General features: G+C 31.8%; 2 protein-coding genes across 2 annotated transcripts in view; both read left to right on the forward strand.

The window, feature by feature from the left end:
* Positions 1–11,501: 11,501 nt before the first annotated feature.
* Positions 11,502–13,654, forward strand: LOC111695523 (uncharacterized). Its single transcript, XM_023464891.1, has 4 exons — positions 11,502–11,589; positions 12,413–12,440; positions 13,033–13,159; positions 13,544–13,654. Exons 1-4 carry the CDS (start codon positions 11,541–11,543, stop codon positions 13,652–13,654), a joined length of 315 nt encoding a protein of 104 aa, XP_023320659.1. The 5' UTR covers positions 11,502–11,540.
* A 2,174-nt stretch (positions 13,655–15,828) lies between these two features.
* LOC111695524 (uncharacterized) overlaps positions 15,829–15,994 on the forward strand; it is a 3,248-nt gene continuing 3,082 nt past the window's right edge. Inside the window, exon 1 of the mRNA XM_023464893.1 lies at positions 15,829–15,908. Within this exon, the coding sequence (XP_023320661.1) occupies positions 15,829–15,908 (80 nt within the window). The remainder of the gene's footprint in view (positions 15,909–15,994) is intronic.

The following is a 15,994-nucleotide window of genomic DNA, read 5'->3' on the forward strand; positions in this document are numbered from 1 at the left end:
TTGGTTTTTAGGTTTCTGCAAGTGACACTGTGATTGGTGAATTTTAATCACTTTTCTTGATATTAAATAGGAATTAAATTAATCTACAGAGGAGATTAAGCTTTGATCTTGATATTCACAATTCAAGAGTTTCCAGCTCAGCTTTAATGTCATTGTTCAAACCTGTTGTATCACTCATGCTTTGACTGTCCCATAATAAAAACAAAAATCTCCCAGAATTTTATTTCTGTGACGTCATCGATTAGTTTGTTTACAATTAGTATTATATAATGCATGTTTAAGCATAAACACTATCTTCATTTTGTTTACAAGATTTTCACCTTTATGTGTCAACACCTCTGCTAGCCAAACACACAGCCCCCGACCCCCCTGATATAGAGCAGAGCTTCGAAATATGCATGTATACATTAACCTCAGAGGATCATACACCTATAGTTAGCGTTTTATGATAACGTAACGTTATTTTTCTAATATTTGCTACATTTTTTACCATAACCTAAAGAAACGTTTTGTTTCAATGGGGAGCTTGAAAGTCTAACGTTTGAAAGTCAATTGTGATTTGATTGCATATCGTAGCAAAAGGATTTCTATTTCAAAGTTCACGTTTTAAAAAGTGTAACGTTAAAGAACTAAAATATGCTTTTCTGTTTAAGAAAATGTTTTGAAACGATTTCCCTAAAATTATAATGAAAAATTCAACGTTTTGAAAATGGTATATTTATTAATTAATCAGGAGAGAAAAATTTCAATAGTGCAATGAATAAAAAATTTAATTTGCCAGTTGTAAAATAGTGTAACAAAAAAGGTTATTACAGTAATGTTTCGATAAATCGTAAGGTATCGAAAGAAAGTTGCATTTTCGTAACATTTTTTAGAATAATTGAAAGATTTTATATTGGAAAAGTTAAGAAAATATTCTTTGCACTGAAATTCATTGTAACATGCAAAACTATGTCTGAATGACATTTTATCAACTAAGTGAAATTGTAACGTTAGGTCTCTGAAAACATTCACAATGAAAGTGGTACGTTTGAAAACTGTGGTTATACTACTAAAGCTTTAACGCAACCTTGGGAAAGTTTTTTAAAAAAGGGAATGCAAAAGCGTAACGGAGCTTACTTCCCCCCCCCCCCACATTTATTAAAGCTTAACGTTGTACAAGGTATTCAAGTGGCAGAAAATTCATTACGTAACATTGGTTTAGGCCATAAACTTTCATAATGTTCAACGTTTCAAACGTTTATACTTTTGATGAACACAATCGTGACGAAAGCTGAGATTAGAACAAATCAAAACGTTGACATCTCTACTATATATGCACTATGTATGCAATACATCTAGTTAAAACTGGAACATTTTCCCACCAGGATAAAAAAGGGAGTCGCTGGATTTTTTCTCAGATTAAACATTTACACATATGAGGTCGTCTTCCTACAATATAAGATTGAGGGGCGTAGACAAATTATAAACAGTATAACCGACACTAGTTATTCATGTTCAAACAGTATACCTGACACTAGTTATTCATGTTCAAACAGTATACCCGACACTAGTTTTTCATGTTCAAACAGTATACCCGACACTAGTTATTCATGTTCAAACAGTAAACCCGACATGAGTTATTCATGTTAAAACAGGTTACCCGAAACTAGTTATACTGTTCAAACAGTATACCCGACACTAGTTATTCATGTTCGAACAGTATACCTGACACTTGTTATACTGTTTAAACAGTATACCCGACACTAGTTATTAATGTTCAAACAGTATAACCGACACTAGTTATTCATGTTCAAACAGTAAACCCCGACACTAGTTATTCATGTTAAAATAGTATACCCGACACTAGTTATTAATGTTCAAACAGTATACCCGACACTAATTATTCATGTTCAAACAGTATACCCGACACTAGTTATTCATGTATAAACAGTATACCTGACACTAGTTATTCATGTTCAAACAGTATACCAGACACTAGTTATTCATGTTCAAACAGTATAACCGACACTAGTTATACTGTTTAAACAGTATACCTGACAGTAGTTATTCATGTTCAAACAGCATGTATACCCGACACTAGTTATTCATGTTCAAACAGTATACCTGACACTAGTTATTCATGTTCAAACAGTATACCCGACACTGTATATTCTGTTTAAACAGGATACCTGACACTTGTTATACTGTTCAAACAGAATAGTTAGTTATAAACATATATCACGGTTAATTGATTCAAATTAGAGAAACTAATAAGTCACAAAAGCCAAAAAAAATAGATTAAATTTAAATTTTGAAATAAATCAATTCATGTTATTGTGGGTAGAATGAAAACTCCAGTTCTTAATGAACTGTGAAATGAATTTATTGATAATTAACGAAATATTTTTGCATCGATAACTAAAGAGAATAGATTATACCTAGAGTGGAATTTAAACAATCCCTTAGTATGAATTTTGTCAGTCCCTTTCAGCCTGTAAGGGAGTTCAAAGCGTACAATTCATGTAAATCTTCACAAATTATACGCAGTTCTTCAAACAAATACAGTATGATCTCTGGTCATATCTATTCCAATTTCTTTGTTTTATAAAGTTGTCAAATAACTTTAAACGTTTTTTTCGCTTTAGGTGAATTGAAATCATTATTTTATTAAACATTAAAATATAAAAATTGTCGTATGTACAGTGAATACCTACAGAATTGTTAATCTTTTTTGCTTCAGACTCTTTTGTATCCTGCAATTAATATCTTGTTTAATTTTCAAATTAAATTTCAAACAGTGAGGCTTTTGGGCGCTTCGCGCCCATCTTCTATTTTAATTGTGAACATTTTCTCTTTGTATGTCATTGTAAAACAAAAAAAACAAAAAGTAATAAGGGTTTCAATTTTGACAATATTTTTTCAAAATTTGGATGATTTTCGTAAATCAATGCAGAACACATACTAGCTGTCCCAAAATTTAGATGAAAACTCTAGCAAGGGGATTCTAGGATTAAGCCAAGAGGAGGATGAGGGGGGAATAACATTTTTTCACTCCTCCCCCACCCTTCTTGTCAGGGATTTAGAAAATTATGATATCTTCCTCATTGTTACTCAGATTTCGAGCTAGGTTGAAGAACCAGTAAAGAAAAAACTTTCAGATTTGAAAATATCAAAACATTTTTTTTTTTTCAAATCCAATCACATAGCAAAAAATGCAAAACTTCCCTGCAAGATTTGTGCAATATGCTTCCTTTTGTTAAAGGCAATTTAGATAAATATTTTGTCGGCAGTTTTGCAATATTTTTTCTTTCCCTTTGAGCTATTACAAATAGCCATAAATTATTCTTACTTCAAGAAAAATGGCATCAAAAAGAAAAATACCGTTTAAAGCTCAAAAATAGCCATTTCAGGCTTAAAGCTTGACGCTCAAACTGAACCCTCAGCCATACTTTTTTTTTGTCGAGAAACTGTAATGTGTAGTGAGTCATTAATTTCGATCTTTTCTAAGGTTTTCTTGTCCAAAACAAATTCCAAGCTACTTGCGTGCAAAAACAAAAGAACTATATTACTTAACTAAACAATTTTTTATTTTAAGTGTTCCAGAGTGAGAATGTTTTTAATCCATTCTTAAAATAGAATTTAAAACATCAACAAATTTCATGTTTTTGTCACTTTTCATTCATTTATGAACTATTGAAGATCAAGAAACTATTTTTATGGCGTACTCGTCCCTTTTCACTGAGACTTCGGATTTGATGGAACCATAATACAAAAATCAGGCTTAATCTAATCTGCGTAGCTGCTATTTAACTGTAACCCTGAATCTCAAATAGATTATTATTTTTTTAGGATTCATTTTACTTATTCCTGGAACATAATGAATATAGGGTTACAATGTTATCTATACATATATTTTGCTTGTCTGTCTGGGTGTTTGTTTGTTTGTATCCAATAAACGTCAAAACGGCTACACCGATCAAGCCCAAATTTTTTGTGGGACCTCACGTGACCGCCGGGAAGGTTTATGGATGATCGAATTTTCAAAAATTTACCTCTAACAAAATTATTTTAATAAAATCAGTGAAATATTTGTTTGTTTTTGTTTTACAACTTTTACCAAGAGAAAATGTTCATAACTAAAATAGAAGATGGGCGCAAAGCCTATTATCTATATTTATACTTTGCTTGTCTGTTTGTCTGGATCTGTTAGTCCGTTTGTGTCAAATAAACGTCAACATGACTAAACCGATCGGGTCCAAATTTTGTGTTGGACCTTATATGACCCCAGGGAAGGTTATGAATGATCAAAATTTCAAAAATTTACAAAATTCGATTTTCATAAATTTTGAAAATCCACGAAATTCTTTTTTGTAAATTCCGCAAACCAGGGACGTATTCAGGAATTTGTCCAGTGGGGGCTTACATTTTTTATCTTTCCAGGGGGGGGGGGCTCAGCACCCATTGGGACCTGAAAACCCCCTGAAATCAATAGATTTCACTGGTCCAGGGGGGCTTAACACCCATAGCCCCCCCTGAATACACCCCTGCCGCGAAATTTTTCTTTGTTTTTGTTTTACAATGTATGCAAAGAGGAAATGTTCACAATTGAAAGAGATGGTCGGTGCCAAGCGCCCTACCTAAAAGCCTAGTCATTTCATTCAATTATATAATATTATAATGTATATTGAAAACTTTTTTAGCAATCGTTAACGACGTTCTTTCATACTAATTATCGAGTTGTTTTTAGGAAAATATCCAGTCGCGTTATTTTAGTACTTAAACGTACTATTTATTGATTTTTTTTAGAAAAATAGCGAGTAGTTAGTATTAGTTTTAATTCCCCGTATCCCCGTATCTTTATGGACTTAAATTAACTCCTCACTTAGACAACATTCACCTCCACCTGGCACCTACCTAGGTCGAATAAGCAGTCCTAAACATGAAAAACATTAATATGAAAAGCTAGCTGAAATGCCCGGCGAAAACATCGAATTTTGAAAAAAAAATCAATTTTTCTAGCCTATGTCACCCCCATGGTACCCATGGGTTCCCGTAAAAAATGACAGCCCTTTAGGTTCAGCCGTTTGCCAAGCTATCACACATCATAGTGGTCCCTATATTTGTTAACCTGAATATGCCTAGATATATTACGTTGTACATTGTCTGTAAATCTAAATGTGATTATCATCAACTACGTAACATAATTAAAACATGTATTGTGAATGATTAACTACGTTATACCTATCCGCGCTAATCCTAAATACGTACATTAAACTTAAACTATGCTGTATATAGACGTAAAACTTGTAAATTACGTTGATTAACGTTAACTTGTAATATAGCAATCTAAAATAAATTAGTTGATATAAAGACTCAGAATTGATTACAGCGAGAGAGTAATCGGTTCTAGTTGAAACCAATACGAGCAGAGATTGTGCCCATTGGTTGGCATTGATCGATTACTAGCTAGTGTCCGTGTGACATCGATAGCTGAAGAGTTCTTGCATGAAACATAAGAGCTGAGATCATGCCCATTGGTTGGCATTGATCGATTAATAGCTAGTGTCCATGATGACATCCATAGCTGACAAGATCGCGCCCATTGGTTTGGCGTTGATAGAATACAAGCTAATGTCTTGTTGACATCGATAGCTCATGAGATTGTATCTGGGTTTATTATTGATAGCTAAGTAAAACTTAATTGTACCTGGATAGATACGGGTTCGAGAGCAGTTTATGGAGTAGGGCTTTTACATCCTAGCATATGTATCTAAATAATTATTTTTTCAGCGAAGAGCTTTATTGTATACATGATATTCATAGACTTCTTAATTACTACAGTTAAAAAAAAATTAAAAATTAAATTTACCCCGTTAAAAAATTACAAAACGCTCAATTTATCGTTTCGTTTTTCATAAGTTCAAAACAACAGTTCGTTTGTATTAACCCATTGTTTTTTTTCTGAAAAAAAAGATTTGCTAGTTATAAAAAACAAATTCTTAAAAACCTTCCTTTTCGATTTTTTATCGTCGTTTTCATAACAAAACGATCGTTTTTCAAAAAAATGAAAACGTTAACATCCAGACATTCATGAATCTAGGCATTGTGTTCTCTAGGCATTATGTTATCTAAGCATTATGAACTAGGCATTCAGAAATCTAGGCAAAATTTTGTCTAGTCATTCATGAACTAGGCATAGTGAACTTGGCATTCACGAACTAGGCATTCGGGAACTAGGCATAATGTTACTGAGCCCTTAGTCTGAAATAGTGCTAATCTAGTTTACTATTTATCTTAATATCCACTGTACCAACTTTTTCATATGATGAAAGAGATCCATAAAACTGTGGAATAGGAAGACGTCTAACGAGCTGAGATCGTGCCCATTGGATGGCATTGATCGATTACTAGCTAGTGTACGTGTGACATCGATAGCTGACGAGTTCTTGCATGAAACATAATTGCTGAGATCATGCCCATTGGTTGGTATTAATCGATTACTAGCTAGTGTCCGTGTGACATCGATAGCTGACGAGTTCTTGCATGAAACATAAGAGCTGAGATCATGCCCATTGGTTTGGCATTGATCGATTAATAGCTAGTGTCCTTGTGACATCGATAGCTGACAAGATCGCGCCAATTGGTTTGGCGTTGATAAAATACGAGCTATAGTGTCTTGTTGACATCGAAAACTAAGGTCTAAACTTCTGTCTGAAATAGTGCAAATCTAGTTAACTATTTCTAATCTAATCTAATCTAATAATTTATTTTTCCGTTGAAAATAAGGCAGATTGAGCAATAAAACTAAACATATGATTTCTATTGATTTATTTTAATAACCACTGTACCAAATTTTTCATATGATGAAAGAGATCCATAAAACTGTGGAATAGGAAGACGTCTCTTAGACTCAAGTTAACGACTTGAAATAATTCCATGAACAGTAAACATAAAGCATAGCGATTGTATACAAGTTCGTTTTCAAGCTACTTCTGTTTATTTAAAATTTACGTTTAAACGGCATCAAATCGTTGCAGTTAGGGTTCCCTATATAATTAATCAGACCACTTATCTATCAAATTTGAAAGTGATCATAGTTGATATCGAGATCAGGTGATTTAGATAAGAGAATTTTCTCACAACATTTTTAACTTAAGGACATAATCAGATCTATATAGTGCAGTGTGTAGAGAGATGGAGGGGGCGCAGGGCGGCCATGACCCCTAATAAATAGTCTCCGAGCCACCGTTTTCGCAGATAAATATAAATGACCACGCCACTACCCCTAAACGTTAGAATAGGTATTATAGAAGCAATGAATAACATATTTTATAGAAAATATCTAATCTTTAAATAGTTGTGCGAAAAAACATTGCAAAACTATTAAATTTTATTAAAATTTGTATATATATATTACTTCTTTAATATCTATTTTATTATAGGTGATTTTAAATCTCATCTGCGAATACAGAGGCTTGGAGGCTTTTTCGCGGGGCTCATGGCGTCCCTGCACCCCCTCCCTAGTAGAGTGGGGAAGGTATACTTATTAACCTTGAAATACGATATCAAGCTTTAATTCCTTCAACCATGTCTAAAAAAGAAAATCTTAATAATCCAAAATAAATTATGACCGCAAAAACTTTTTTTCGCATTGACCATGGGTGCGCGTGCATGCGTGGAGAAACTGCATTAATTTTGCGATTACGCAAAAGGGCGTCAGAGCGGATTTAATTTGCATGGCAGTGGTGCAAAATTTGACATATTTTAAAGACAACTGATTGACTTTTTAAACCTCACACGAAATTGTTAAACATAGTTAGAGTTTTACGCACCCTAACCTTCTTATCTATCCTTTCTGACAGAAAAATTACAATATCCACCGAATTATAAACTTAGGAGCGGGTTGACAAAGATTTTACGTCTTTCGTAAATTTTTACTTCAAATTAGGAGTTTGCCGCCGACATTTTGCTGTGAGTGATCTCTAATCTGTGTGTGATCAATAATCTGTGAGTGATCTATAATTAATCTGTGACTAATCTATAATCTGTGAGCGATCTATAATCTGTGAGTGATCTCTAATCTGAGTGTGATCTATAATCTGTGAGTGATCTCTAATCTGTGTGTGATCTATAATCTGTGAGTAATCTATAACCTGTGTGTGATCTATAATCTGTGAGTAATCTATAATCTGTGAGCGATCTATAATCTGTGAGTGATCTCTAATCTGAGTATGATCTATAATCTGTGAGTGATCTCTAATCTGTGTGTGATCAATAATCTGTGAGTGATCTCTAATCTGTGTGTGATCAATAATCTGTGAGTGATCTATAATCTGTGAGTAATCTATAATCTGTAAGCGATCTATAATCTGCGTGTGATCTATAATCTTCGGGGACATTAGTTTTGGAAATAATTTCTCCTGAATCTGCGAGTGATCTATACTCTGTGAGTGATCTTTAATCTGCGAGTGATCTCTAATCTGCGAGTGATCTCTAATCTGTGAGTGATCTCTAATGTGAATGTTCTATAATCTGTGAGCATGATCCATAATCTGTAAGTGATCTATAATCTTTGAGTGATCTATAATCTGTGAGTGATCGAAAATCTGTGAGTGATCTATAATCTGAGAGTGATCTCTAATCTGTGAGTAATCTTCAAACTGTGAATTATCTTTGAGTGATATGTAATCTCTGTGTAATCAATGATCTGTAAATGGTATATAATCTGTAATTGATCTGAGTATGATCTCTATTCTGTAAGTGTGAATGATCTTCAATCGGTAATTGATCTGATATCTGTAATTACTAAGTATGATCTGTAGTTTGTGAATGGTCTATGATTTCTAAGTGATCTATAATCAGTGATCGATCTGTAATCTGTAATCGATATGTAATATGAGTTTGATCAGTAGTCTGTGGATATGGTCTGTAATATGTAATCGATATGTAATCTGAGCGTGATCTGTAGTCTGTGGATATGGTATATAATCTGTAATCGATATGTAATCTGAGTTTGATCTGTAGTCTGTGAATATGGTCTATAATCTGTAATCGATTTGTAATCTATGAGTGCGTTGACAAATCCCAGGATTCTATTTAAAAGTCGACTAAGTGTGAAATTGATAATGATTAACAATAAACAGTAACAATAAACAACTGATCTATATTTCTACAAAGTCACCAGGAAAACACCGCATGGTCTAATGATAATGTAAAAGATGTCAAATGATGATGATTTTTGTGAACGGGGAAATATATACCCCGTGTTATCGTAGTTTTGTGTATGTGTGTTGTTGTTGTTGTCGTAGTTTTGTGTATGGTTGTTGTTTTTTTGTTGTTGTTGTTGTTGTTGTTGTTGTTATTTCAATTAACCCTATGACCAGTTACAGAGTTATAAATACCCGACTCCTTCTCTTCTAATCTTTATCTATTTTAATTACTTAATTAAAAGGCCGAATTTAAAGAATTTGAGCCACGGCTTAAACTTAAGCCGGGGCTAAAATACGGTTAGTTCCACTTAAATTTGTAATAAATTTTTCAAGATTTAAGCCGGCGCTCGATTGAAACCGGTTTTTGGGAATTTTGAGACGCGGCTTAAATTCATTAAATTCGGACAAAGGGTTACTTGAAATTCCGTCGACAATGCCCAATAAGCACTTATAAGTAAAAAAGAAATCTAAAAATTTTTTTTTAAAAATGTTCCATTTGCTGAAAGAAATAATATAAGTTGATGTTTCTACGGAAATATAGTTTTTTTGACCTTTCTAGTGTAAGTTGGAATTAATATTTAATTATTTCGACCTTAGAATAACTCGGTTGTAGACAATTCAGGGGAAAATATGTGGCACAGTTATTTATATTTTAAACGTTTTAAAGAAAATATTAATAGATATTTGTTGGTATGTTTCAAAATTATGAATTATAAAAATGGTTGATATGTGACATATAAATGTTTTTATGTTTACATATATATTTTATGTATGTTTATCATATGTTTATATGTATTGTATATACGAAGCGCGAGTTAAGCGTGGTAGAACTTCATGGTGTTCGATTATTCAAGTTCTGTGTCAAGTTAGTCAGATATTAAGTATCCAAGCATAATGTTTAAACAGATTTTTTATTTTTTTGCTACAGAGTTATCCACAAAGGAAGAGACTTTAGAGAAGAACTTATACTGTCTGTTTCCTTATACTTATATAATATATTCCCGGCAACTGTAAACTATTTCCTTATACTTATATAATATATTCCCGGCTACTGTAAACTATTTCCTTATACTTATATAATATATTCCCTGCAACTGTAAACTGTTTCCTTATACTTATATAATATATTCCCGACTACTGTAAACTGTTTCCTTATACTTATATAATATATGCCCTGCAACTGTAAACTGTTTCCTTATACTTATATAATATGTTCCCTGCAACTGTAAACTGTTTCTTTATACTTATATAATATATTCCCTGCAACTGTAAACTGTTTCCTTATACTTATATAATATATTCCCGGCTACTGTCAACTGTTTCCTTATACTTATATAATATATTCCCGGCTACTGTAAACTGTTTCCTTATACTTATATAATATATTCCCGGCTACTGTCAACTGTTTCCTTATACTTATATAATATATGCCCTGCAACTGTCAACTGTTTCCTTATACTTATATAATATATTCCCGGCTACTGTAAACTGTTTTTCTTTTTGCATAATAATTGATTAAGCCATAAAAAGATTGCATCCAATGCAGAATACTTTATTTAACCTCGGAATCGTCAAATTTAATGAAAACAGGTCGTCTTTAGAGTGTCATCTTTTGTGGGTAACCCTGCATTTGCTAAAATCTTCCTTAATTTGAGAAAGTTAAATTTGTGTACAGTAAGAACCAGAAAACTGTGGAATAGTAAGACGACATTAAAGCAATAATTAAGTTTTCTTGATGTTGTTACAAAGCAAATAGGGGGGGGGGAATATTTTTTGTATTAATTGTTTTAGTTCCACTAATCATTTTGATTTTTTTATAAAGTGTTTTAAATTAAGCTTTCCTTAATACAATGACTTCTGAGAAACTAAATTCAATTAGAATTTCTTTTCAATGTTTCATGTTTTATTCCTTTTTCTGGTTTAAACTTTTAAATTCAAGACTTAATAAACATTAATTGTATAGTTTCTAAAGGGATTGTTTGCGCAATTTAACATGATCCTCCATGTGTAGGGTGGCATGCCCGATTCACAACCTTTATCTGATAAATAATGTGGAAAAAAACAATGTTTTTCTACCAGAAATTTTCTTATGTCAGAAGTAGATAAAATGAAGACGACTTTTTACTAAAAATGTTTTGATCAATAACAATCATTTTTGAAATTACACGTTTACCTTCATAGCTACAGAGATAAGCTGCTAGTTGACAACTTCTCTTTGTTTAACTGTTTAAGTGTTTCTGCTTTTTGAAAGCTTGGTATGAAATCAAAATTAAAATATGAACTCGTCTTCATTGTATTGATATAAACAACGACGATATTAATTATATTTGTATTAAGCCTGAATGAAGAATGAAGAGAGGATGGAGGGTCCAGTGGAGTGTTTATCTAGTTCTACTAGGTAAACAAAGAGAAAGAGAACCCTTCATTTGTAACGTTTGAGCAGCATGTCCGAATCCCAATGATACTCTTTAAATCTCTATCTGATCAAGAGTAAATAAGATTTTCTTGTTTTTACAAATGAAAATTGATTATTTCAGGTTTTAAATTATCTGTCAGCAAATTTATACAGAATTAAAGACAATGAAGGGAATCGTCAGAATTTAACACTTTTCAAGATGTTAATATCTCATTGCTTCTCATTTAAGCGTTTAAAGAGTATCTATTGTGAATCCGATATGACACTTTTTAAATGGAGAACAACTTAAACAAACGTCTTTAGTCTCCATGACCTAGAAATTCTGAACTATTTTTATATATTTTTTTTTAAATGTTACAATTAAAATTTTAAATTATTTCAGTTTAAATATCGTACAATGGGTATGTTTTTAATCAAGTATATCTAGAAAACGTACGTTGGGTCGAAAGAAAAGAAATGGAGTCTTTGTCACAAACTCAAATTTCATATTCTCTATATCTTTGCAACCTGATGGTGAATGCCTTTGATATTTTAAGCTTAAATTAGTTGAACCAACAAAATTCATAGTTTAAAATATCTAACGTATAATATGAGTTTGTGGCGAAGATTCAATTCCTTTACTTATTCTTTTTATCCTCCAGCTTTTCAGTCGGAAGTTTGGTTGGGATGCAGTTGAATAGGTTAATTACCTCTCAGTGAGAGAGTGCGAGGTGAACTCTTTGAGGAGCTCAGCGCATTCTTGACATCCAAAAGTTTCCGACTTCATTTTGATCAACTTTAAATTTAAAATTTTGTTTTTATTTAGTTTTGTGTTCACCAGCCTCTCTGATAAGGAAACATTAAATAAATTGAAAATATGATTTCATTTTGCTATATTCAAAATGATTTTCTATTAAAAAATATAAGGAAATCTTAAATAAAAGAAATCAAGTAACGAAAATTCTTTTATTCATACCATTTAAAAAGATTAAGACCAACAACCTCTTAGACGTGTAAAAATCAAAGACGACTTCCAATTTGTCTCTTTTTCATTAAAAAAATTAAGATCTAAAACTTGTTAGATGTGTTACATCTATCTGAAATCAAAGACGACTAACAATTTTTCTCTTTTTTTGGACACTATTTCAATCTAATTTAATTTTGCAGTTAAATCATCTTAATTTTTTTTCATAAAAACTATGTTTACCATAAAATCAGGCCTCCTTGTTCTACTGTGGCTGGTGAAGGGGGGGGGGGGCAAGTTGGCTGTGTGCATTGATTTCCCTGACTGATTCCAGACCAAGCATAATTATATGTATGTTTACTGACCTTGCTTTGTTTGATTTGGATTTTAACTCTTAAATTATCCAAGTGTAAAAAGTTAAATTTACTTCAATGAGGTCATTTAAAAAAAAAAGTTATGTACAATCTTTAATGTCTTGACAGAAGAACGACAGGGAACTACAAACCAAACCAAATATTTCAAAAAACCCGGGAAGATGGTTGGAAACAAAATGGCGCTGTGCGCAGCTGGTTGAGACCAGATGACGGGGATGAAGACACAGTTTTATTGGTAAGATTTAGATTTAAATAAAAACGGGAATAAATAAAGTCAAAAGCTTTGCTAATCTGTTGAATCTAAGGGTTGATGGGGGAAGGGGGGAAGTGGGAGTACTTCTCAACGATATTAATTCACGTACATAATTCTCTATTATTTTAATATGAATTACAACTAACATTCTTTTATCGCTCAAAGATGTCCCTCTGAGAACCAGTATAGTCCACGTACACTTCTGTTAAATCAACTGAATTGTTTTTGCCAAAAAAATGCGGGTTTCTCATAGAAATGTGGATTTCTATATATCAAGAGAGGGGTTAGAATGAGTGAAAAATCTCTTTATTTTTATTCTCTTTGATCGTTGATCAATCACAAAGCTATCTATAAATTATGTTTTAGCGAATCCTATCAGGGGGTGAGGAGGCGGGGCGAGTGATTGGAGATATCAATATTGGATGGGTTGATAGTAATGTTACAAATAACATATATCCATACTTACTCAAGGTATAGTAATATTACCACCATATATCCATACTAACTCAAGGTATAGTAATATTACAAACAACATATATCCATACCTACTCAAGGTTTAGTAATGTTACAAACAACATATATCCATACTTACTCAAGGTATAGTAATATTACCATCATATATCCATACTTACTCAAGGTATAGTAATATTACAAACAAGATATATCCATACTTACTCAAGGTATAGTAATATTACAAACAAGATATATCCATACTTACTCAAGGTATAGTAATATTACCACCATATATCCATACTTACTCAAGGTATAGTAATACTACAAACAAGATATATCCATACTTACTCGGGGTATAGTAATATAACAACCATATATCCATACTTACTCAAGGTATAGTAATATTACCACCATATATCCATACTTACTCAAGGTATAGTAATACTACAAACAAGATATATCCATACTTACTCGGGGTATAGTAATATAACAACCATATATCTATACCTACTCAAGGTATAGTAATATTACCACCATATATCCATACTTACTCAGGGTATAGTAATATAACAACCATATATCCATACCTACTCTAGGTATAGTAATATTACCACCATATATCCATACTTACTTAAGGTATAGTAATATTACCACCATATATCCATACCTACTCAAGGTATAGTAATATAACGACCATATATCCATACCTACTCAAGGTATAGTATATTATGACCAATATCACTCTGCACTAAAACCCACTTTACTTCCGGTCCGAAAGATTTAGTTTAGGGTGAATGCAACAAATATAACTTGAATCCATAGCTGCTAAATTTAATGAAAGTGATATGATAAAAAAGGAAAACATATTATTTTTCTTCTTTGCTTGAAATTTCTGTGAAAAATGTAACCTTTAAATATAATTAGTCATGTCAAAAAAGAAAATCAGAAAACCTTATGCAGGTCAAAACAACATGAAAAATCATGAAGCAGAACTGATTGCCTTAATTATAATCTTTAATACAGTGTGTGCTCACGAGGAGGATTATGCAAAGATTAAAAAGATAATGTTGATTAAAATAAAATTATACCTTGTTACAATGATCTACATAATTATAAGTTTAAAAATGAACTGTCAGGCAGAAGAATACATGCCAGCTATTTTCTAAAGATATATTTTTTGTAAAACATTTTTCTAAGTGCTTTTCAAGGGCAGTTTCCAAATTGGCGACTTTTCAAATATAAGTATAGTGCTGACTATGTATAATTTACCAAGTTCCCACTTCCCAAATGTATAATTTACCAAGTTGTCACTTCCCAAATGTATAATTTACCAAGCTGTCACTTCCCAAATGTATAATTCACCAAGTTGTTACTTCCAAAATGTATAATTTATACAGTGATCACTTCCCAAATGTATATTTGATTGACTTTAAATGTAAAAATGTTTTTTCATTATCATTTCTTGTTCTCCTTCTTATCACTTATTGCTTTTTCTTGTAAATCTAATTTTCGAAAATAATCAGGTTTAAATTATATTATTTTCCAGGGTTTACATTAATCAAAATCATTTTGTTTATATATTAATCTAATTTAAAAAAAAAATTTTAATAAACAAAAAATTAGTATTCTTTTTTGAAAACAATGTTTAAGTTAAAATTCGGTCTGCAGTTTTTGAATAAATCATAAACAATACAAAAGAAATTTAAGCACTTTATGCTAATTAAAAATGGAAATACTGATTTTTTACACTTCTTGTATTAAAATACAATAAAGCAAATTATCTTTTATTATTTTCTTTATTTTGATTCAATTATTCCATAGATATAGGGAAAATCGAAAGAGCAAAAAACGGTTTAGTTTTAAGTGTCCCTGAATTTATTGAGTGGCACTCTGTCTGCTGGATGAAGTTTCAATCGTTACATTTATTATTTTTAATTGCAGTTTCTATTTAAAAGTGACTTGGTATTTAAAGTGTAAAACCAATGGTGGACATTTTTAGAATTCACTGCTTTTCTAGATAGAAAAACGACGATATTTTCTTCATTGAAACTCAGATTCAAATTTAAAGATGAATCTGGCATGCAAATCTCTAAATGTATATTCATTTTGAAAGTACTTCCGCAGTCTCTTGATTTATAAAAGCATATGGACGTAGACAAATTATTGTCAAAATGTACGAGATAAAAAATGTTTAAAATATGTTTCTGAAGGGAATCGGAGACTATTTTACCAGACTCTTTAGAAGAAATCCTTTCAGGCAAACTAGTTATGATACCAGGTAGACCAAGGTTGAATAATAAACTAGTTACGATACCAGGTAGATCAAGGTTGTATAATAAACTAGTTACGATACCAGGTAGATCA

This window comes from Eurytemora carolleeae, unplaced genomic scaffold (assembly GCF_000591075.1).
Source record: "Eurytemora carolleeae unplaced genomic scaffold, Eaff_2.0 scaffold90, whole genome shotgun sequence".
NCBI classification, from domain to species: Eukaryota; Metazoa; Arthropoda; class Copepoda; order Calanoida; family Temoridae; genus Eurytemora; species Eurytemora carolleeae.

Bases quoted from the DNA above. Each gene is read 5' to 3' on its own strand.
- LOC111695523 (XM_023464891.1), top strand. From the start codon at position 11,541: ATGAAGAGAGGATGGAGGGTCCAGTGGAGTGTTTATCTAGTTCTACTA. The intron at 11,590-12,412 runs GTAAACAAAGAG...GTTTTTATTTAG, and splicing joins TGTTTATCTAGTTCTACTAG to TTTTGTGTTCACCAGCCTCT. The intron at 12,441-13,032 runs GAAACATTAAAT...ATGTCTTGACAG, and splicing joins TCACCAGCCTCTCTGATAAG to AAGAACGACAGGGAACTACA.